General features: G+C 41.5%; 1 protein-coding gene across 1 annotated transcript in view; it reads right to left on the reverse strand.

The window, feature by feature from the left end:
* LRP6 (LDL receptor related protein 6) overlaps positions 1–12,272 on the reverse strand; it is a 177,412-nt gene extending 165,140 nt beyond the window's left edge. The window contains exon 1 of the mRNA XM_060658349.3: positions 11,932–12,272. Coding sequence (XP_060514332.1) covers positions 11,932–11,986 — 55 coding nt within the window. The 5' untranslated portion in view covers positions 11,987–12,272. The remainder of the gene's footprint in view (positions 1–11,931) is intronic.
* Between the last annotated feature and the right edge of the window lie 12,292 nt (positions 12,273–24,564).

The raw sequence follows: 24,564 nt of genomic DNA on the forward strand, positions 1-24,564 counted from the left end.
TAGGTACTACAAGTGAAACCTGATAGTGAATTCTTGAGTTGGCTTCCTGGCTTCAAGAAGCTTTTAAAAATGAAATCCAAAATAAAAAGTTCTGCACAGCAAAGGTAACCATTAACAAAACAAAAAGGCCACCTACTGAGTAGGAGAAGATACCTGCAAATTTGTACAAATTTGATACTTGTAAGGACTTAATATCTAAAATACATAATGAACTTATACAATTTAACACGCACAAAAAGCAATCTGATTAAAAGATGAGCAGACAAAGGCGCCTGTGTGGCTCAGTTGGTTAAGCGTCCAACTTCAGCTCAGGTCATGATCTCACGTTCCTGAATTGAAGCCCCACATCAGATTCCACCCTTGCAATGCAGAGCCTGCTTGGGATTCTCTCTCTCTCTCCCTCTCTCTACCCCTTCCCCCACGTGCTTACTCTGTTTCTCTCAAAAGTAAAGAAATAAACTTAAAAAAAAAAAAAAAAAAAAGATGAGCAGAGGATCTGCAGAGACATTTTCCCAAAGGCATACACATTACAAGAGACACATGAAATGATGCTCAACATCACTAATCAGAGAAATGCAAATCAAAACCACAATGAAATTATCACTTCACACCTGTCAGAATGGCTAAAATCAAAACCACAAGAAACAACAAGCATTGGCAAGGATGTGGAGAAGAGGGAACATCAGGCACTGTTTGTGGGAATGTAAACTGGTGCAACCACTGTGGAAAACATGGAGGCTCCTCAAAAATTAGAAATAGAATGCCATATACTCCAGTAATTCCACTACTGGCTATTAATCCACAGAAAATGAAAAACATTAATTTGAAAAGATATACACACCCCTATGTTTACAATAATTTACAATAGCTAAGATATGGAAGCAATCCAGTGTCCATCACTAGATGAATGAATGAAAGTGTGGTGATGTGGTACATGTACACACACACACACACACACACACACACACACACACAGGACTATCACTCTGCCATAGAAAAGAATGAGATCTTGCTATCTGTGACAACATAGATGGATCTAGAGGGTATTATGCTAAGTGAAATAAGTCAGACAAAGACAAATAGCATATGATTTCATTTATATATGGAATCTAAAAAACAAAGCAAACTATTAAATACAAAAAACAAGAGCGCTTGGCTGGCTCAGTCAGTAGAGTGTATGATTGTTGATCTCAGGGTCAAGAATTCAAGCCCCACATTGGGCATGGAACCTAATTTAAATAAATACATTTTATAAATAAATTCGTACATACATACCGAGAACAAGCTGGTGGTTACCAGAGGGAAGATGGGTGGGGGAATGGGCAAAAAATGAAGAGGATTAAGAGGTACAAACTTCTACTTATAAAATAAGTCACAGAGATGACAAGTACAGCATAGGGAATATAGCCAATAATACTGTAGTAACACTAAATGGTGACAGAGGTGACTACACTTATCATGATAAGCACTGAGTAATGTACACAATTGTCAAATCACTGTACTGTATACATGAAGCTAATATAACATTGCATGGCAATTATACTTCAATACTAATTTTTTTCCTCCAAGTCCAATCCAAAATTCCTTATAAAAATGTTCAGCAAAGCAAACTTATAAGGCCCATACCTACATAAATAATCAGGTCAAATCTCATGATATCAACTTCACAATTACTCTTACTCTACCCTGCTATGGACTGAATGTTTGTGTTCCCTAAAACTCTTATATTGAAACCTTACCCCCACTATGTGAAGGTATTAGGAGATGAGGTCTTTGGGGACTAATTAGGATTACATAAGGTCATGAGGATGGAGTCCTCATGAACGGGATTAGTACCCTTTCAAGAGTCGAGAGCTTGTTTCCTCTCTCTGCTATCCACCATGTGAGGATAGCGAGGTAAATAGTCTGCAATCCACAGAATTCCTCAACCAAAAACTGATCATGCTGGAACCTTGATCTTGGACTTTAAGCCTCCAGAACCATGAGAAATAAATTTCTGTTGTTTATAAGCTACCCAAGCTACACTATTTTTGTTTTTTTTTTTTTTTATTAAAAAAAAAATTTTTTAACGTTTATTTACTTTTTGAGACAGAGAGAGACAGAGCATGAATGGGGGAGGGTCAGAGAGAGAGAGGGAGACACAGAATCTGAAACAGGCTCCAGGCTCTGAGCTGTCAGCACAGAGCCCAACACGGGGCTCGAACTCACAAACCATGAGATCGTGACCTGAGCTGAAGTCGGACGCTTAACCGACTGAGCCACCCAGGCACCCCTACACTATTTTTGTTATAGCAAAAAGCCTGTAAGCCTTAGCAGACTAAAACATATCCCTAATAGTGAAAAATTCTGTTTTGAACAGGGGGACTAACCAAGTGTTCACAACTATCCATTACTTAATCCACTGAGTTGGCTTGACCAAACTTTAGTCAGGCTTTTCCCCTTTCCCACAAGCCCCTAAACTTTGGCTTGCCCTAAGTTTAAGGAAGTAGATGCAGGACTTCCTCTCTCTTTTTTTTTAAATTTTTTTTTAACATTTATTTATTTTTGAGACAGAGAGAGAGCATGAACGGGGGAGGGGCAGAGAGAGAAGGAGACACAGAATCGGAAGCAGGCTCCAGGCTCTGAGCCATCAGCCCAGAGCCTGACGCGGGGCTCGAACTCATAGACCGCGAGATCTGAGCTGAAGTGACCTGAGCTGAAGTCGGAAGCTCAACCGACTGAGCCACCCAGGCGCCCCAGGACTTCCTCTCTTAACAGCTCATTCCATGCATCTGCTGACCATAGGGGGGAAACAAATCCAGTTAAACTATCCTGATCATGCAATCTGCTCACCCCCACCCACTTTACTCACCTCCATTGAAAGCTCCTGCTGGCCCTGCTTACCCTACTCTGTAAAAGTTTTTTGTGTTTAATTTGAGACACTTGCAGATCTTTCAGTCAGAGCATCCTCCCTATTATAATAATCTTTCCAAATAGTCTCTCCTTACCTAAATCCGGACTAGTTTTTATTTAACAGTATTATGACAAACCACCTATTGCAAAGTCTAAAATAACACTGATATTTATTTTCCTCTATTAAAAATGACTGGTATAGGGGAGCCTAGGTGTCTCAGTTGGTTAAGCACCCGACTTCATCTCAGGTCATGATCTCACGGCTCATGAGTTCAAGCCCCACGTCAGGCTCTGTGCTGACAGCTCAGAGCCTAGGGCCTGCTTCGGATTCTGTCTCCCCCTCCTCCACCCCCGTCGCTTGCACTCTCTCTCTCTCTCTCTCTCTCTCTCTCTCTCAGATATAAACATTAAAAAAAATGTTTTAAATGACTGGTATCATCTTCAAAACTGTAATAAGGCCCAGGTAAAATTAAGTACATACAGAAAGCAATGCATGTGAAATTACCATCCAGAGTACCAGCAATCTAGACTTAAGTTAGTCATTCACCTTTCTCCTTCATGAAATGAAGAATTTGGGCCAAGTAATTTCTAATATCCCTTCTATCCTGTTAATCTAATATGAATTTGGCAAAAAAAGGTTAACTGAGACAGGGCTCTGTGTAAGTTAGTACACAGAAACGAGACGCTGGTGAACTACTGAGTGCTTCTCCAGCAGAAAAAAGAGGAACTTAGGACTTTTTTTTAATGTCCATAACTTCAGAAAGAGATTTCAGAAATTTCTCCAAATAAAGATCCCAATGATCAAAACCACACTCATTCGAAAGTACCTCATGTATCCATACAATGATTATTCAGCCATAAAAAGGAAATACTGATACATGCTATAAATGTGAATGAACCTTTAAAACATTATGCTAAGTGAAACCAAGACACAAAAGGCTACATGTTGTATGATTCCTTTTATATGAAATGTTCAGAATAAGCAAATCTGTAGACACAGAAAAGTAGATTACTCATTACCAGAGGCTGGGGGAAAGGGGAAATGGAAAGTGACTACTAAGGAGTATGGAGTTTCTTTTTGGGGGTGATGAAATGTTCTGGGATTAGACAGTGGTGATGGCTGTACAATCCTGTGAATATACTAGAAACCACTGAACTGGACACTTTAAAATGGAGAACTTTATGGTATGTGAAGTATATCTTTAATAAAAAAAAAACAGGGTTAAAAAAGTACTTGAGATTGCTAATTATATTACCAATGCAAGAGTTATATCCTAAAACCAGACAACATATTACATAATCCACATTTCAAATTCAGTCTCATATATAAACATGCTGATTTATTTCTGATTAGTTTCTCAGGTAGAAACACGCTGATTTATTTCTAATTCAGTTTTCTCTATCTAATCTGTGCTAAAAGAAATTACAGTACCTACAAATTTATACCATATCTAATAAATGACTTGAGACAAAACACAAAATGAAGCCCCAAAACAAACTGTATAAATGCCATAAAAATTCACATCTTTTTATACCGCTTTAAATGTAAAATTTAGAATACCTAATACAGGCAAAGCTCTGGTACATGGTAGTACTGAAGGAAAAATAGCTATTCTTGAAACAGCTTATATCTAACAAAGAGCTGTTGTCTTCACTGGCATAAATCAAGAAACCTACAAATAAAGACCATATAAATTGTAGCTAAGAGTTCGCATTAATCAAGTTCAGATGTTAGCTTTCTCAGACTCGCAAAATACAGAATCTTTAAATTGGATATATGGATACACTTAAATTCCATCTTTCAATGAAAGCTGGCCAATAATGAGAAAGACTCCTATCCCTATATCCAGTGATTTTGGTCTAGGAATGATAACGTCTAGGATGATAAATGGTCTAGGATGACTAACCAAGGCCATCAGAGAAAACTGCTTCCTGGCCAAACATATAGAATTTGATAAAGGTATCATTTTCCAATAAGTGAGTGACTATTTTCTTGAAAAACATGACTACTGCAAATTATATTCACCTCTGCATTTTTAAAAACTTTTTTTAATGTTTATTTATTTTTGAGAGAGACACAGAGCAAGAGCGGGGAAGGGGCAGAGAGAGAGGGAGACACGGAATCTGAAGCAGGCTCCTGGCTCTGAGTTGTAAGCACAGAGGCCAACGCGGGGCTTGAACCCATGAACCATAAGATCATGACCTGAGCTGAAGTCAGCTGCTTAACTGACTGAGCCACCCAGGCGCCCTGCATTTTTATTTTTACTGAGAATGTAATCAATAATTTTAAGCCTAATGTCAATTTATAACTTAAAAATTCACTTAACTAATAAATTTTTTCAGCTAAAAATATGATTTCACTTTGCATCCCCAATCTCCTGGCCCTGCCAAGCAAGGTATCACAGAAACAAAAATTAGCAAGTTACATTACAGCTAAGAGGATCACAGCATTAAAGCACCACTAATTTTCAACAAACAGAGCCCAGGCACATCTGAATGTCTTGAACTTTTTGTGAAGATAGTCAACTACCACAAATAAACAGTTGAGAAACAAAGTGTGTGCTAATATCAAATTAACACTGTTTTCCTCTCATTTTAAATTAGTAATTTCAAGGGCAAATATCCTATTCTTAGGTCCCCTAGTCTATGTATTTGACTATGTAATTTCAAAGTTATTCACATGGAGCAGAATTCTATTCATTAAGGTGAGGCTCATTTTACAGAAAACACATAAAAACTCTCATATGAAGAATAAAACATGGGGGCACCTGGGTGGCTCAGTTAAGCGTCTACCTTGGGCTCAGGTCATGATCTCATGGTTCGTGAGTTCGAGCCCTACGTTGGGCTCTCTGCTGATCCGTGCAGAGTCCACTTTGGATCCTCTGTCCCCTTTTCTCTCTGCCCCTCCCCACCTCGTGCGTGTGCACACACGTTTTCTCTCAAAAATAAATAATAAAAATAAATAAAATATACTACTTTTAAAAAAAGAGTAAAACATACAATGCAAGGCTCATTTTACAGAAGACACATTAAAAACTTTCATATGAAGAGTGAAACATGCAATGCTGGAAGTTGGTATAGCATTTACCCATCCTGCAGGGAGAAGTTCATCAATTGAATAATTTTAACTGTTATAACAAAATAATAGGATAAAAAAATTTTCTCAGGGCACCTGGGTGGCTCAGTCAGCTAAGCGGCCAACTCTTGATTTCAGCTCAGATCATGATCTCATGGTTTGTGAGTTCAAGCCCCACATCTGGCTCTGCACTGACAGCACGGAGGCTGCTTGGGATTCTCTCTCTCCCTCTCTTCTGCCTCTCCCCTGCCTGTGCTCTACCTCTCTTTCTCTCAAAAGAAATAAACATTTTTAAAATTTTTTCTCAATTAGACAATGTTTTGATAAAATCATTCTGCCCATACTAAACTCTTAAACAAGTAAATAAGTATCACAATCAACTGCACTATTTATCCTCTGGTTTATCTATAATACTCACCTAAAATAGTGTTAAATAAAGCTTCAATCCTTTAGAAGGTAAAGTAAACTTAATAGCAACCATCTTAGTTATATAAAATAAAACATATCAGAAGTGGGGAACCTGGCTGGCTCAGACAGAGGAGCATGCAACTCTTGATGTCAAGGTCAAGAGTTTGAGTCCCACGTTTGGGGTACAGAATACTTAAAAAATAAATAAAAACTTAAAAAAGAAAATATCAGGGGCACCTGGGTGGCTCAGTCGGTTAAGCGTCCGACTTCGGCTCAGGTCATGATCTCACAGTTTATGGGTTCAAGCCCCGCGTCAGGCTCTGTGCTGACAGCTCAGAGCCTGGAGCCTGTTTCAGATTCTGTGTCTCCCTCTCTCTCTGCCCCTCCCCTGTTCACGCTGTCTCTGTCTCAAGAATAAACATAAAAAAAAAATTTAATAAAAAAAAGACAATATCGGAAATAAAGGTATTTCGTGGAGTTTTTGTTTCAGTTGTAGAAGAGTCAAAAAGTTCAAAAACCACTGGCCTAAAATTATTGGCTCCCTAAAACAGTACCTGGCACTTAAATGTTTTACTAGTCTTTCCTGAGCATTAATGTTTCTTTTAATTTAGCCATCTTAATATTAGTAGCCATTTATTCAAAGTCTACTACTGACTGTGCACCATACTCTCCCTTTGCAAATATTATCCCATCAGTTCTCATAGAAATCTTGTAAGATATTACCTCTACTTAACAGGAGAGGAAACTAAAGCTAAGTAACTTGTCCAAGACTACATAAAGTAGTAGAATATCTGAACTTAATTTATCCACAAAGCCTATATCTTCCTGCCCCTCTTTATAATCTTCTCTAAATATAACTTGCAATGAAGTTTCCATGATGAAATTAAAATTTCAAGAGTATCTACAATGACCTAAACAGGTTATTGTGTTACTTGTTTTTCCAACATGTTCAAATTATAAACTCACATAAAATATTTTCATTTATATACCCTCCAGAGTCTTATTTGATATTCAAAAAAGAGTCCTTTCTGATAGCCAAAGCATGTATAACTATACGGAAAGAATATTTCAGTTCAGCAAATGGAAAAACCTCCAATTAAAGCAAAACAGGGGCGCCTGGGTGGCTCAGTTGGTTAAGCGTCCAACTCTGGACTTCGGCTCAGGTCATGATCTCATGGTTCATGAGTTCAAGCCCCACAGTGGGCTCTGCACTAACAGCACAGAGCCTACTTGGGATTGTCTCTCTCTCTCTCTCTCTCTCTCTCTCTCTCTCTCTTTGTCTCTCTCTCTGCCCCTCCCTTGCTCATGCATGCACACTCTCTCTCTCCAAATAAATAAATGAATAAACTTTAAAAAAAAAAAAAAAAAGGCAAAACAAAGAAGTCGCTGAAAAACCAAACCAATGGGAAAAGTCTGTTAGGCCTCATAATAACAAAGAGCTGAAATCTTACTCGTACCCAATCAAATTATTCCTTAGCCAGATAAGCAAACCTAAAGCCAGGTAACTAGGAATGAAAGTATCAGATTTAACTATATGAAATTACCATCAAATATCAATCACATCAGGGGTGGTCGGGTGGCTCAGTGGGTTAAGCATCAGCTCTTGACTTCAGCTCAGGTCATGATCTCACCGTTTGTGGGTTCAAGCCCCACACTGGGCTCTGCACTGGCAGTGCAAAGCCTGCTTGGGATTCTCTCCCTCCCTCTCTCTCTGCCCCTCCCCTGCTCATGTGCACGTGCAATCTCTCTCTCTCAAAATAAATTCTTAAAAAGTATCAATCATGTTAATCAACCTAATGCTCAAAGGATCATCCAGTCCAGCCCTCTCCAGGTGTGTTGCTTAGATCAAAGATTCACCAGAATGTTAAAAAAATTTATGGAAAAAATATTCCCAAGTTTGGGAAATAATGAGTTAAACAAAATTAAAATTGGTCTCTTCATATTCTCTCAGAGATCTTAACATTTTAATATGAATTACGCATCTCTGTATACCTAATGAAAATAAGTTATACAGAGATTAAGTGACTTACCCAAGGTCACGACACAGCTAGCTAATGGCAAACTTAGAATGAAAACTTAATTCTCCTGATTCCCACTCCAAAATTCACTCTACCTCCTCAAGATTTTGTTCCACTTGATATTAAAGCAAATGCTTTTCCAAGGACCACTTCTACAAAATATAAGATAGAAAACACTAGTGGCTTGTTTGTACAGTATTTACCACCATCCCACAAAAACTAATAATATTTTCTAAAAAACTAAGTAGCAAAAACTTTTTATGAAACAACAAAGCCTCCTCAACATAAGTTGGGACATAGTATTTACAGATTATACACACAATGGTATTCCAAAATTTATAAAAAATCTTATAAAAATATTTGCTCTAAGGGCACCTGGGTGGCTCAGTCAGTTAAGTGTCCGACTTCAGCTCAGGTCATGATCTCATGGTTTGTGAGTTCAAGCCCCACATTGGGCTCTGTGCTGACAGCTCGGAGCCTGGAGCCTGTTTCAGATTCTGTGTCTCCCTCTCTCTCTGCCCCTCCCCTGCTCATGCTCTCGCTCTCCCTCTGTCTCAAAAATAAATAAATATTTAAAAATATATATATATTTGCTCTAGAAAATTGGAGATATAATCTTTTCTAATCAGTACCTGGATGGAACCAAGAGAACAGTAAGGATGGCAACCGAGATTGTGAGGTCCATTAGAACAGGGACATGGCTATTTTGCTCACCACTATACCATCAGAGACTGATATACAGTAGGCAGGTATTCCCATACATATTTGCTAAAAGAATGAACAATAAATCCCTACTATTAATAAATCCCTACCAATAAATCCCTACCATCCTTCCACTGTTAATTAGCTATAGGAGCTTAATCAGATCATAATCAGTTTGATTCTGAGTATCCTCACTTGCAAATTAAGCAGTTAGACCAGAATGATCAAAATCTCTTCTGGCCACAAGAATTTGTAAATCTTACACAAATTAAATCTCAAATTCCTGGCATTTGAGAATATGTCCACAATAAAAAATTATAACAAAAAATAATATTAGCAAATCACTTGATATTCATCATTTCACTTAATATGCCTGTTAAACATGCAAATTAGGTCAGGATTACTATTTACATTTTACAGGTAAAGAAACTGAGACCCAGAGAAATTGACTGACTAGACCAGAATCACAAGGTTATTAAATAGAGAAGCACAGACTTTGAACCCAAGATTTAGTGCTGAAATCCCCAAATCTTTCCATTACACTTTGTCCTCAGATGATAGGGGTTAGGGATGCAGCCCAGACGATGACCGCATTATTCCCTGGCTTTCAGCTATTGACTTAACAGCGCTACAGGACAAAAGGTCTCCCGAACTCTCTCATCAACCCATCATCCCAATATTAACTCCTCATAACAACTCCTCTACAGAAAAAATTATCTTAACGCAACAAGTTAATCACATTTTTCTCCTCAGAGCCCAAGGTCAACTAATGCCACTATTATAACACAGAATGACATTATCAAGGAATGAAAAAAACCTAAATTATGAATGAAAATCTTTCACATCAGAAGACTATTTTTTAGTTCAAATAATATGTACTCACAGTTAAGCACTGATAAATTCAAAGACCACCTTATACTATCATTATGCTACACTGAAAATGAGAGGTCCACTTTTGGAAATTTGCTGGTAGAAATGAGGCAGTTTAAACTATTAACTCTTTTAGGTCTTGTTACATAACACCGTACTTCAAATTAATACTTCAAATACAATTTCTCTGAAGTCAAGTAACGAACAAACCCAACTCTAGACTCAAACTTAGTGTTAAACAAATGGCATTTATGTCACACCCTTACCCTCCAAGAAATACAACCAGGCAACCAGAAGCATCCCCAGGTTATGGACTTAGATTTCCCGAGGACTTTAACCAACCAGCTGACTCTCATATTTAACTACTAACTTTCTGTCTTAAAATATATGCATATTCTTAGGTCAAATATGCTTCTCACAACTAGAGCAAGATCCCCTTTCAACAAAGAGTATACGGTGATGAAATAAACATATACTTATTAAGCCTTTCAAGTACACAACACTGTATTAAATTCTCTGCCAAGACAATTAAGCGAGCACTGTCTTTCTGGGGGTGACATGCGAAAATAGTTTGGAATATGCTGACAGTGAGTCATAATTATTAAGTATAAGTAGATATAACATGCAAACGTAATAATCCTGCAAGAGTAACTACAGAAAAAAAAAAAAAAATTCCTCCCACTCAAAAAAAAAAAAAAAAAAGTCAATCGCATTCATCCAACACAAATATACACACACAGAAGGCATCTTGGGTTCATTTGCACAAGATCATGAGTTACTATCGTGCCCTGTAAACTTTAGCAAGTTATGGAGGCTTAACAAAAGTTTACCTTGTTAAATGAAGAGCTAAAAATCTCCATGGACTCAAGAGGTCTTATACCTGAAAATAATTTGCCATGAACACGTGAGAATTTTAACAAAACCAAAGCCACAGCCTTTGCATCGATCCACACGTAAATTCCTCTGCTGGTAAATGCTCAATAGCAAGACTCATCACCACTTCCACACGGATAAGTTTGAGAAGAGCTGTTGAAATCTTGCGGGCCAATCAAAAACCTTAGTGAACTGTCACAAAATAAAAGTCACGGCGTATGTGACAGCTTCACAGGGCAATTCAAAAAACCACAGGGCCGTCGAATTTATGCGATTCTCGGAGCAAAATACCCAGAATAGCCCACTTTTTTTACCAAAGTGCCAAGCAGTCCCCCAGGGGAGCGCAGCAAACGATAACTTAGGTCCCAGGACAGGCTCCTCTTCACACAAGGATGACTTTCCTATTCAGTGCCAACTGTACACTTGCAGGCTCCGAAAATAGGGGCAAGTCCTGAATACCAGGGGTTACAAGGGCAACGTTTCTATTTTATTATGGGCTGAAGCTCAGAAGATTCCCAGTGCTGAAACGCTCGACCTATAACCTCGGAGTCACTTTCCAACTGTGCTCTCACCCAGGATCATTAGATCCCCAACGGAAGCCAATTATTAGTAGTAACAAGGCCTGGAAAAATAGTAAGAAGGCTCTAAAAGTTCACGTAAGAGACACAGAAAAGGTGGGGGCTTCCAGAGAGAAGACCAACGTTAAAGCATCTTCGGCTCCAACATTTTAAAAGCCAAAATCCATACAAAGACCCTTCTCCCGGATGACTCCCGGCAGAAAGGGACACGCAGACCCTCAGTCACTGCGATAGAATGGAGCTCCAGGGGTTCACCTACACAAGCAGCCCGGATGAGGCTCCTCTGTGTCCAGGGAAGGTCCGGAACCCCAGGAAGGGGTCTGCATTGTGGCCAGGCGGAGCGCACAGCCCCTTCTCCCGGGCCCCTTTCTCTCTCCTTCCCCACGACCAGGCCTCTCCTGGCTCCTCTTCCCCTTCTCCTCCCTCCCTCCCCCTCCCCCCAGACACACACAAAACAAGGCCACCTCCCCCCCAAATCCCACCAACTTTCCCGCTCCCCCCCCCCCTTTCCCACCTCTCAGGAGCGCACAGAAACTGCAGGCCAGGAGGCTCCTCAGGACGGCCCCCATCTTCCCTTCTCGCGTTCTCTTCTCTCACCGGCGAGGGGCGGCCAGAAAAGGGGGAGGCGAGGAGCCGGGGCGGCCACCGCAGCGGCAGGTCTGCACGCTCATGCTTCCCAGCTTTCCAGAGAGAGAAGAAAGAAAGGGGCACGTCAAGGCTCCGCGCGCGCCGCCGCCGCCGCCCTCTCTACCGCGCCGCTCTGCCGGGGGCTCGCGCGACGCCAGCGTCTGCTTCCATCCCGCCGCCTCCTCCCCCGGCGCCCCGCTTCCCCCGCGCAGTTCCTCATTCAGCCTCTTCCTCTCACGCAGCGGCGCAGGGATACCGCGGTCCCGCCGCCGCCACGGGTCGCCGCGAAGGTCTCCCTGCGCGCGGGCGAGCCCCTCCCTCGGCGCCGCCTCCCGAGCAGCTGCGGAAGAAGGTGGGGGGGCCGCGCGCACGGCTTCTGCTTGGAGACCCCGGGAGATCTGCCAGGCGAGCAGTGGCGAGCTGGAGGGAAAAGGCCTCCCGCCGGCGCATTCCTATGGGATTCTTTCCTGGGTCGGCCGCTGCGGCCCTCCCCGCGGAGGGCGTGAAGCGACGTCGAACAACATCGGCCCGGCGTGGTCGGGACTACTTTCTGCGGCTCGGCCGGGCCGCCGCCTGCTCCGCTCTTTGTGCGGTCGCCGCCGGCCGAGCCAGGTGGAGGTCCGGGTCCCCGCTGCCTGACACCTGGGCTGAGGACGCGGGAGGCGGCGGGCCGGCTGCGGAGCTTCAGGCCGTGCGCGGGGAGCCGCGCGGGGCCCGGCACAGGGTGACGAGTTCAATCTTGGGGCTTGGAAATGGGTTTACGCTTTTCTCTGTTAAGGAAAATAAAGACTAATGCTGCTTACACCAGCTTTAAACGTGATACGGGGAGGATGTCCAAACGCCAACTCAGAACAGAGATTTTTATTTTCTCGTGGCTTTCCAGAATTACAGACCATCCCCAGAATTAGGTCCCACAAGGACTAAAGATTTCTAATCGGCCAGGTAAAATTCCAGGATAAATGCGTCAGCACCTAAGACAGAGCAAAGGGACAATTGGTAAGAACTGTGCTTGGGATTTTACGAGTTGCATTTATAGATAAATCTTTGGCATTTTTTTGATCAGTTCGCAGCTTGAGGAGGGAAAGATTCACCAGAATCTCAGCCTGGTTTTGCACCGCCTCTGCTGCTTTTGATGCTTCCCGGTGGAACAGCCCAGACATCCACCCCAGAAAAGAAGTGGCAACTTCAGCTGAGGAGGCAACTCCAGCCAGAGTTAACCATAATGGAGCCATCGGGTGAATTCTGTACGGCTGTCACAGGCCCTTACCTGGAGGCAGACGTGCGAGCAAGTGGAGGAACTTCCACCATGTTACTTATACAAAAATTCCTCCTTAACTGCAAGACCTCCTGCAGGTGCCTGAAACCATGGATAGCACCCAGCCCTACGTATACCGGTTTTACCTATGCATACATACCTGAGTTAAAGTTTAACTTATCAATTAGGCACACGAAGAGATTAACAACAATAACTAACCATAAAATAGATCAACTACAACAATATACTGTAATAAAAGTTATGTGACTATGGCCTGTCTCTCAAACTATCTTTCCTGTACTCACTCTTCATGTGATGATGTGAAATGATAAAATGTCTACACGAGAGATGAAGTGAAGTGAAATGATGCAGGCATTGGGATGTAGCCTTAGGCTACTATTGACTTTTGACAACAGTCAGAAGAATGATCTGCTTCCCATCGTGGTTGGCTGCGGGGAACCACTGCAAGCAAAAACCTCTGATAAGGGGGCACTACTGTACCTCAGTGACATTGGAGTTCACTGAGGGTTTGCACGCACATTATCATATTGGCACTAGCCTGGAGTGAGGCAGGATTTGTTACTTACTATCCTCATTGCACTGAGGAGGAAAATGAGGGGTTCAATGACTTTGCCAAGGCCACTCAAGTAGTGAACAGCAGGACCCAAACCCAGCCCAGGTCTTTCAACTTCAGACACTGCTTCTTCCAAGAAATATGTGCTGAACTAAGTGATACAGGTCTGTAAGTAGACGGAGGGCAGAAACAGTCAAATCACTTTCTCCTAAATTCACCTGAAGAAAGTCTAGCCACCACTGATTTAAATTACCTTCTTCCAAGAACCATGTCAAGACTGCAAATTTGGCCTACTGGCCTCCTCAAAACAGGTAACTGTGAACCAGGTTTTTCAGCAATAGCCTAGAAAATGTATTACTGTGAAGCTAGTGAGGCTGTGGAAACACCATAATGTAGTGATGAAGAGAAGGCATGAGCTTTGGATCCAAACCCTACCAGTTACAAGATGTAACTACTCAAAGATGTACATGATGTACAAAACCCACTGCACCTCAGTTTTCTCGTCTGTAACATGGGGATGATACCTCCTTCAGGCTTGTAGTAAGGATTAAATTAAATAGTAAATTGGGGTGCCTGGGTGGCCCAGTCGGTTAAGCGTCCAACTTTGGCTCAGGTCCTGATCTCGCAATTCGTTGGTTGGAGCCCCGTGTCAGGCTCTGTGCTGACAGCTTAGAGCCTGGAGCTTCCTTGCTTCATATTCTATGTCTCCCTCTCTCTGCTTCTCTCCCCTGCTCATTCTCTCTCCCTCTCTCTCTCTCTCTCTCTCCCAAAAGTAAGTAAACATTAAAAATTTTTTTAATATATCTAAACTATATTGATAAATAATATGTCAATATATAATAGATGCTCAATAAATAATCATTTCCTTTCTCAACCTCAAGGTGAGAAAGGTGTCATAATATGACCATATTATGGTGTTATAATAACTTGGAATCCTTGGAACATAATAGAAGAGAGGGAAAAATCACATGCTCAAAATGCTTATCACAGGATTATTTATAATTGGAGGTAGACAACTGTGAAGCTGATGAAAATTAACCTTCACTTAAATTAAGTGACAATTAAGCTTCACTTTCACAGGCCCCTTCCAGACCCCGGGAGCGTCCCTAACAATGTATTCACAAAGTTTGCGAAAGTAAGGCTTTTTTGTATTCTTTTACTGAAAACATCTCTCAAAATTGTATAAATTTCAAGTTCCATAAAACCTGGATCTGTTCCTATTTATAATAGGAAACCGAGTACAACCTAAGTTTCTATAGCCGTCATCCTAAGTAGAGAGAGGAAGTATCATACAATGTTGAAAAGTGATGGTTCAGATGACTACACAACAGTGGTGGAAAATGTTTACAGTTAGTTAAACTTAAAACGTGAAAGTGCACGTATGTCTTCATTACAACCATGTAAAATATAAATATAAACACAAGCATATATTATAAATATACTTCCTTATTTACCACATATTGGAGGAAAGACCAAAAGTAAATAGTAACTGCATTAAAACAGGCATTAGGATGGTAAAGTAATATGAGATTTATTTTACTTTTTATTTCTTAAATTTCCGTTAATATATTCTTCTGTTTTTCCAATTTTTTAAGAGGTACTTAAGTGAAAAATCTATGTAGCTTAAGGTTAAGCCCTAGCCTGGACGTCATTCTTACTACTTAACTAATTTATTTTTGCATTCATTCAAATGCTTATTAAATATTCAATGCAGGTCACTGTGTTATGTGTTGGGGATGCAAAGATGAGACTAATCATGGCTCCTACCCTCCAAAAGCTTACAACTGTGTTTAGAAACACTAATTGTTTAAAATTGTTTAAAATTGTTCTAAAACAAATAATTTAAATGTTAAAATTGCTATGGTGTAGGTGTGCAGAATATCAATAAGGAACTTGAGTGTTTGTCTGCCTGCACCATTTAAAAAAAGGAAAATAACCTGAGAGCTTAAGCCTGAAATTTAAGTCGGAGTCTGTCAGGCCAACAAGACTGACAAGGAATTCCAAGCAGAAGGGTAGCAGGTGCAAAGGCACTGAATTATTAGAGAGCTTGGCATGTTGGAGATTTGAAAGTAGATCCATATAGCTGAAGCATAGGGTGCTTTTAGAGAAAGTCAGAAAATGAGGCAGGCCATTAAGTAGATATTGGATAAATAAATTGATTTTTAAGTCATGCTTAGTCATTTAGATTTTAGCCTGTTGACAGTGTGGAGTTTGAAGCATTTTTCTCATGGTAGAGAACTGATTTACGTGTTAAAATATCTCTGACTGCAGTGTGAATAGAAGGGAGGCAAGGCAAAAAGTAGGAAGACCAAGGAGGAAGTTATTTTTAGCCCCTGAAAGAGATGGTCAGGCCAACAACCCAGGGGATTGAAGAGATCATGGATTTGAGGAATATGGGGTAGAAACCGCAGGGCTTGGGAACCTATCCGATGTGAATTGAGAGAGAGAGAGAGAGAGAGAGAGAGAGAGAGAGAAGTAGTCTAGGGTGAATTTCCAGGTTTCTAAGTTATGCACCCAAGTGAATGAGAGTCTCGTTTACTAAGAAAAGAAATGCCTAAGGAGGATTTCAGAAGAGGTGATGATAAGTTCAACAATGGGTCTTTTGTATTGGCCCTGCCTGTAAAACTTCCAGCTGGAGATATACAGTACACAGTTTTGATGTAGAAGTTTGGACTCAGGAGAGGAGTGGAAAATATAGCTATTCAGTGATGATTGTGGAACTTATACACCACACAACCCAGGAATGTGCTGTAGAATAGTAAATAGTTATTACCACAATTTTCTGGAGGATGACAGTAAGACATCTGCAGGAAGTGAGGGCATTTTCATAGTTCAGGTGAAGTGAACTTGGGGCCACCTCACTGGTGGGCTGAGGGTAGAGGTTACAGCTGAAGCCATAAACTTACCTAAGGGGAGAAGAGAGCACTCGTTGTGGCTAGAAAAGTGAGCCAGAGCAGATCCATGTGGAATACAAGTATCTAGGAATGAATAGAAAAAGAGAAGCTAGAGACATAAACCAAAAGGGGGAAGGTGGAAAACTGGTTGAAGAGTTGTGGTGAGAGAAGGTGCGGTCAATAATGGCGAATACAGGGTATGGTGGAGACAGTCTGCTCTGAGAAACACTGAAACAAGGCTGCTGTGACTTATAATTTCCAAAAAGGTCATTGATGGAAGCATACATTATGCCAACATTTTAGGAAAGCAATCTAGGAGTAAAATATACACAACTTTTATTTTATTATTTTATTAGGGAGGGGAGGGGTGTACATGGGGGAGGGGCAGAGAGAGAGAGAGGAAGAGAGAATCTTAAGCAGGCTTTACACCAAGCAAGGAGCCTGATACCAGGACTCTATCTCAGAACCATGAGATCATGACCTGTGCCAAAATCAAGTCAATGCTTAACCCACTGAGCCAACCAGGTAGCCCGTTATACACACCTTTTTAAAAAAAAATTTTTTTTTTGTTTATTTTGCATGTGAGAGAGAAAGATAAAACACACGAGTGGTGGAGGGACAGAGAGTGAGAATCCCAAGCAGGCTCTGCACCTGTAGCACAGTGTTCTCGGCAAGGCCCAAACTCACAAAACTGTGAGATCATGACCTGAGCCAAAATCAAGAGTCCGGCACTTAACTGACTGGGCCACTCAGGTGCCCCCCCCCCAATATCCACCTCTTTTAAAATAGAATCCCACCTCTTAGAATTTATCCACAGGAACAAAATTTATAGAGACATAGATATTTAGTAAAACATTGTAATATAAAATGAACAAAACAAACAAGCCAACAAATATGGTAGTTTTATATGGTTCAATCTAATAAGAAAAAAAAAAACCTGAATGCATTCAAAAGGGAATAGTTGAAGAAACAATGGTCTATCCTTATTGTGGAATACTATACAGCTGTTAAAAAGAATTGTGTAGATTTAGATGTATCGATTTGGAAGTGTAGCCTTGATATACTGTTAATTGAAGAACAAGTTAGAGAACAGTATGTTCTGTGTGATGGAATTGTTTAGAAGGGAAGAAGAGAGAGGGAGGGTACAGGATGAATTGGCCTTGGACAGGGGGAGGAGGAGAACCACCATTTCCGGATGCGAGAGAAGGAGGAGACCTATCAAAAGCTGCTGGGGGCGCCTGGGTGGCTCAGTCGGTTAAGCGGCCGACTTCAGCTCAGGTCATGATCTCGCGGTCCGTGAGTTCAAGCCCCGCGTCGGGCTCTGTGCTGACAGCTCAGAGCCTGGAGCCTGTTTCAGATTCTGTGTCTCCCTCTCTCTCTGACCCTCCCCCGTTCATGCTCTGTCTCTCTCTGTCTCAAAAATAAATAAATGTTAAAAAAAAAAATTAAAAAAAAAAAAAAAGCTGCTGAAGTTCCAACTCCCTTTTTCCACCCCTACTTTCACAGGCTGCTTCCAGAGGCTCTGGGAGGGACCATGACCATGATATAACATGTCATATGTTTTTATAAAATTTTCCAGGGTAAATTTTTTTGTATTCTTTTTTTTTTTTAATTCCTCCTTTTCCAGTTGCATGTGCTCAGGTACCACAAAACCCGAATCTGCCCCTTGTAACTATAGGTTTGGGGGCAATGGGATAACAGAGACAAATATTTGAAAGAGTTTACATTTGATGGCCTTTATTTGCTTAATACAGTAGTCCCCCCTTATCTAAAGTTTCACTTTCCCTGGTTTCAGTTACCCACAGCCAACCACAGTCCCTGTCATCAGAAGATCAAGACTAGTAGTCTAATGTTCTGGCACAATGTTACTCACCTCACTTCATCTCATCTCATCATGGGAGCATTTTAGCATCTCGTCATCACAAGCAGAAGGGTGAGTATAGTACAATACGATATTTGGGGAGACGGAGACCACATTCACAGAACTTTTATTACACTATATTGTTATAATTGTTCCATTTTTTTAAGTAAGCTCTGTGCCCAACACAGGGCTTGAACTCATGACCCTGAGATCGAGATCGTATGCCCCACTGAGCCAGGCAGGCACTCCTGTTCTATTATTAGTTACTGTTGTTGATCTCTTACTGCACCTAATTTATAAGTTAAGCTTTTATGTTTAGGAGGAAACATGGTTTCAGGCACCCTCAGGGGGATTGGAATGTGTACCCCATGGGTAAGGGGAGACCACTGTATTCAAAAAGCAAAGTTTGGTGTGCCTGGGTGGCTCAGTCAGTTGAGTATCCGACTCAATTTTGGCTTGGGTCGTGATCCCAGGGTCGTGGGAACAAGCCCCATGTCATGCTTCACGCTGCTTGGGACTTTCTCTCTCTCCCTCTGCCCCTCTCCCCTTCTTCTCCCCTCTCTAAAATAAAAAAATACATAAATAATTTTTTTTAAAAAGCAAAGTTAATCTATTCAGAGTGAAGTAAGAAAGAATACAGCGTGGGCTTCAGAAATGTGATAAAGATGTGAAGAGTTGCTGCTGGAAATGGAAGAGGGAAGTGACGAAGGACGTGTTGCAAGGTTTCCTAACATCGGACGGGGTGTGACTGCAGCTGCTCACCATAAATTTGGGGGATACCGTAAGAGTGCCTTACCTCTATTTTTCCATCTTTGAATGGGATTTAATAGTCATTCCTAGCTACAGAATAAGAGTATTGCATGAGATGCCTAAATATAGTTATAATTTGAAAAGAAGTATACTTTGTTTCTAATAATATTTGTTTCTTATTTCATCAGTGGCCGTATAACCCCCCAGTAAAACCTAATAAAACTTTTTAATGATCAATAAATGAAAACACTGTGCACTAAAGTACTCAGGTTAGCCCCAGCAGAATTAAAGGACTCCTGCAGCAGAGGACACTCTGTCGCAGGGACTCGGATGTAGACGGAGCAGAGAGGAGGGGTCCATGCAGGGAAGGGGATGATAGAGGGAGCGGAATATTGGTTACATACAGAGGGATTAATCAAAAAGTAAATACATTAAGAATAATAGAAGCTGGCTTTCTGTTGGAGAAGGGAGTCACAAATAGAAGGCAGATATATCAGTGTCAATGTCAATGAAAATGATGGAGTGGGGAAATCCACGGGCCTGTCTCTTCCCATAAATACTGAAAAAAAAAAAAAACACTGGCAAAAACTCTCAGAGTCAACTTTATCAGAGCTCTACAAGACAGTGAAAGGTTGGGGCACCTGGGTGGCTCAGTCGGTTGAGCGGCTGACTTCGGCTCGGGTCGTGATCTCGCGGTCTGTGAGTTCGAGCCCCGCGTCGGGCTCTGTGCTGACTGCTCAGAGCCTGGAGCCTGTTTCGGATACTGTGTCTCCCTCTCTCTCTGACCCTCCCCCGTTCATGCTCTGCCAAAAATAAATAAACGTTTAAAAAAAAAAAAAGACAATGAAAGGTTTATAGCAACCAAGCAAATGCTTAGTCAAGAGAATGAGCACTGAGGGGCACCTGAGTGGCTCAGTCAGTTAAGCATCTGACTCTTGATTTTGGCTTAGGACATGATCTCACGGTTCATGAAATAGAGCCCTGTGTCAGGCTGTGCACTGACAGTGTGGAGCCTGCTTGAGATTCTCCCTCTCTCTCTCTGCCCCTCCCCGGCTTGCACTCTCTCTTTCTGTCTCAAAATAAATAAACATTTAAACAAACAAATAAATAAATAGAGGGGGTTTTTGTTGTTGTTGTTTTTAAAAGAGAATGAGCACTGGGCACCTGAGTGGCTCAGTTGGTTAAGCGTCCAATTTCAGCTCAGGTCATGATCTCGCAGTTCATGAGTTCAAGCCCCACATCGGGCTCTGTGCTGACAGCTCAGAGCCTGGAGCCTGCTTCAGATTCTGTGTCTCCCTCTCTCTCTGCCCCTCCCCCGCTCATATTCCCTCTCTCTCTCTCTCTCTCTCTCTCTCTCTCTCTCTCTCTCTCAAAATAATAAACATTAAAAAAAGAGAGAGAATGAGCACTGAAACATGGTAGAAGAGGTTTGTTGTGTTTTAATTTACTCTTGTCTGCCCTTCTCTCCATGGTGCAGTAGCAATGTAGAAGGTACCAATCAGGGTTTCCAGTAACAAAGAGAAAGGGACATAAAGAATATTTGAAGAAGGAGGCACCTGGGTGGCTCAGTCGGTTAAGTGTCCAACTTCGGCTCAGGTCACGATCTCACAGTTCGTGGGTTCGAGCCCTGCATTGGGCTGTGTACTAACAGCTCAGAGCCTGGAGCCTGCTTCAGATTCTGTGTCTCCTTCTCTCCCTGGCCCTGCCCAACTCACGCTCTCTATCTCTGTCTCTCTCTCTCCCTCTCTCTCTCAAAAAAATGAGTAAACATTAAAAAAAAAGAATATTTGAAGGAATGAGTCAAAAACTTCCCATATTTGATAAAATAGGTAAATCTACATGTCCAGGTATCTCAACACATACAAAGCAGTTACAAATACAGAAAGAGAAAACACTAGAACAGATGCTGTGATTCTTTATTGGTATGTATCGATATTGGATGTATCGATATGAATTTATGGTTTTCAGTATATGTGGATAGATATAGAAATAAATAGCTATAAATGAATATGTGACTCTGTGTGTGTGTGTGTGTGTGTGTGTGTGTGTGTATTCCCTAGCTCTGTCCACCAAGCAGATGTGTCAGTTCATGTTTACTAAGAAGGAGTTACCAAGACTCTTGCACAAGATTAGATGTGCAAGAGATATATAGGAGGAGTGTGACAGCCTCCAAGGTGGCCCCCAGTGATTCTTACTTCTTGGTGGTCTCACACCTGGAAAGTCCTTCCCAAAATGAATAGAGTTGACCTATTTCTGCAATGACATGGTGTGAATTTAAGGTTAGACAATACATGTGTTAAAAAGAAATTCAACTGAGTAAATTTTAAAGATGCTATTAGTGGGGCGCCTGGGTGGCTCAATTGGTTAAGCGTCCGACTTGGGCTCAGGACATGATCTTGCAGTTCATGAGTTTGAGCCCCACATCGGGCTCTGTGCTAACAGCTCCAAGCCTGGAGCCTGCTTCGGATCCTGTGTCTCCCTCTCTCTCTACCCCCCACCCCCGCTTGTGTTCTCTCTCTCTCTCTCTCTCAAAGATAATAAATAAACTTAAAAAAAATAAAGATGTTATTGGCTTTAGTCCATGATTCATGAATCAGGCAGCAACCTACATAGCAGATAGAAAAGAGCTCTGAGGAGCTATACAAAATGGAAGACTTTTATCAGTAGAAGGGAGTGGGACAAGAAAGTTATACTAGCAAAATAATGGATCCGTTGTGGCACAGTCACTTTCCTTCAGGGAATGGCAAGGGTCTATCAGGCAGGTTACCTCACCAGTGCTGACCTGGTGATTCCTAATTGATTGGTTTAAGATTCCATTTCTGGGAGAGGACGAAACTGTAAGTTTCAGTTTGGTGGCATCGGGCTTAGCATAAGTGACTCCATTTTGGACCTGTTGGCTTGTCTTTAACAGTGGCTCTGCCTTCTCTTGGAGCACTTGTTTAGGGCTAAAGTCAGCTGTCATGTCACAAGGACACTCAAGGGACCCTAAGGAATGGTCCTTGTAGTGAAGAACTGAGACCTCTTGCCAATAGCCAACTGAGTCATCTTGGAAATACACCCTCCAGGGTCAAGTCAAGCCATCAGATGACTGTGCTGTGGCTGACCTCTTGACAGCAACATCATGAGAGATTCCGGACCAGCTCATCTGCTCTCAAATTCCTGACCTACAAAAACTATGAAATAATAAATATGTATTTTGTTTTAAGTTAATATCTTTCGAAGGTAATGGCTACACGGTGATAGGTAACTAATACAAGTAAGAAAGGAGAAGGGTGAGAGATCCTTCAGCCTGAGATGTCTTCTGACATTTGTGGAAGGAGATAAGGAAAGAAGGACAGGAGTAGGACAAGTCTTGCACAGCCGCACAGTTCCAAGAATGGATTTACTAAGTAGATGGGGAGTTCCCAAACCAAAGTTGCCCATTGAAGAATTCCTATGTCTTGCAGAATGGGCCCCCTGAGCCTGCTATGCTTAAGTATTGACTGGGAGTAACCCTTGGGGAGTATGGCCTCAGTACAAACAGGGTGATAGATGGGGGGGGGGGGGGCGGGCAGTAGTAGGGGCTGTCAGTCAATTATGTTGCCTGTAGCAGGAGATCCGAGTGACACATTTTTTAATTGTTTTTAATGTTTATTTATTTTTGAGAGAGAGACAGAGAGTGAGCAGGGGAAGTGCAGAGAGAGAGGGAGACACAGAATCCGAAGCAGGCTCCAGGCTCTGAGCTGTCAGCACAGAACCTGACGTGGGGCTCGAACCCACAAACCGCGAGATTATGACCTGAGTCGAAGTTGGTCGCTCAACCAGTGGAACCACCCAGCTGCCCCCAAGTGGCACATTTTTATAGGCACCACAGCAAGTTTAGGCATGGTGACAGCCTGATACCAATGATCACAGGTAGTGTCAAGATCTTGGCTTCTAAATAACGTTTTTCTCTGAGAGGAACCAGGGCTCCTTAGAGAAATGACTGATCCCACATCTGGGGCAGGGGAAGTATAAGCCTGGAACACTTTGTTGTGACAGAGCAAGGAAGGGCTCAAGGAATACTGTGAAAGTGTCACAAGGACATAGAAGCCACTTGAAGAGCCTTCCATTGGCCAAGTCAGGAACAAATCGAGCATCAAAATTTAAAATGACAGTAAAATATCATCACCCATTGAACAAAATAGAAAATTATGACTACAAAGACATAAATAAATGAGTACATCAAAAGTTTGCTGAGGAATGGGGTATTTACATGGTTTCACTAGGAAAAAGAATATCTTCACAGAGGATATGCCTAGCAGATATTACCTTAAGCAAGGAATCAAAGTGAACATCATTAGTAATGGGACAGACTGAAATTATGTGCCACATGACACGATATAAAGCGATGAAAGTGACATCACTTCTATGATATTCCTGCCAAGGTTGTATAACCTGAATATAATCCTAAGGAAACACCAGCAAAATCCAAATGAAGGGACAAGTTACAGGATAACTCCGAAGTGCCAAAGTCATGAAAGTCTGAGAAAGACCGGGGAATTGTTTCAGGCAGAGGCAGATGACGGAGACATGACAACTTAGTGCAGTGTGTGCTTCTGAACCTGTTGCTAGAAAACACATCATTGATACAATTGGCAGAACGTGAGCAGAGTCTGAGGCTTACCTAGCAGTCACGCATTAGTGTTAATTGTCTGCTTTTAACGGTTGCATTGTGATTATACAGGAGAGAGTCCTTGTCTGTAGGAAAAAGTATTTGTGGGCAATAGAGCCTCAGGTCTGTACTTTAAAATGCTTAAGGACAAAAAGTTGTTTGCACTGTACTTAACTTTTTTTTTTTTTTTTTAACTTTGTGAATGTTTCGAAATAAAAAAGAAAGAAATGTCCTTATGGTATTTGAAAGATAAATGTGTCATAAATGTAAGGTTTTATTATTTAAATCCAGAGAGTCCTTTAACATTTTTTAACTTGATGAGTAACTGCCCTCTTGCTTTTCTTCTCATCCGAGATTACTGCAGTTCATTCACAAGACTGAATGGAATCTTAACATTTAAACACCTAATCGCTTTCTTTCATCTTTGGCACACATGAACTGGATTTCCCCACATGTATGAGTCACCTGATAACAAATTTCCCAGCTTAAATAGGTTTAAAACTGCACTATTAGTAAAGCAGCATTGTGAATTGTGTCTCAGATTCAAAATTTA

Source organism: Panthera onca, chromosome B4 (assembly GCF_046562875.1).
Source record: "Panthera onca isolate mPanOnc1 chromosome B4, mPanOnc1 haplotype 2, whole genome shotgun sequence".
In the NCBI taxonomy this organism is placed as follows: Eukaryota; Metazoa; Chordata; class Mammalia; order Carnivora; family Felidae; genus Panthera; species Panthera onca.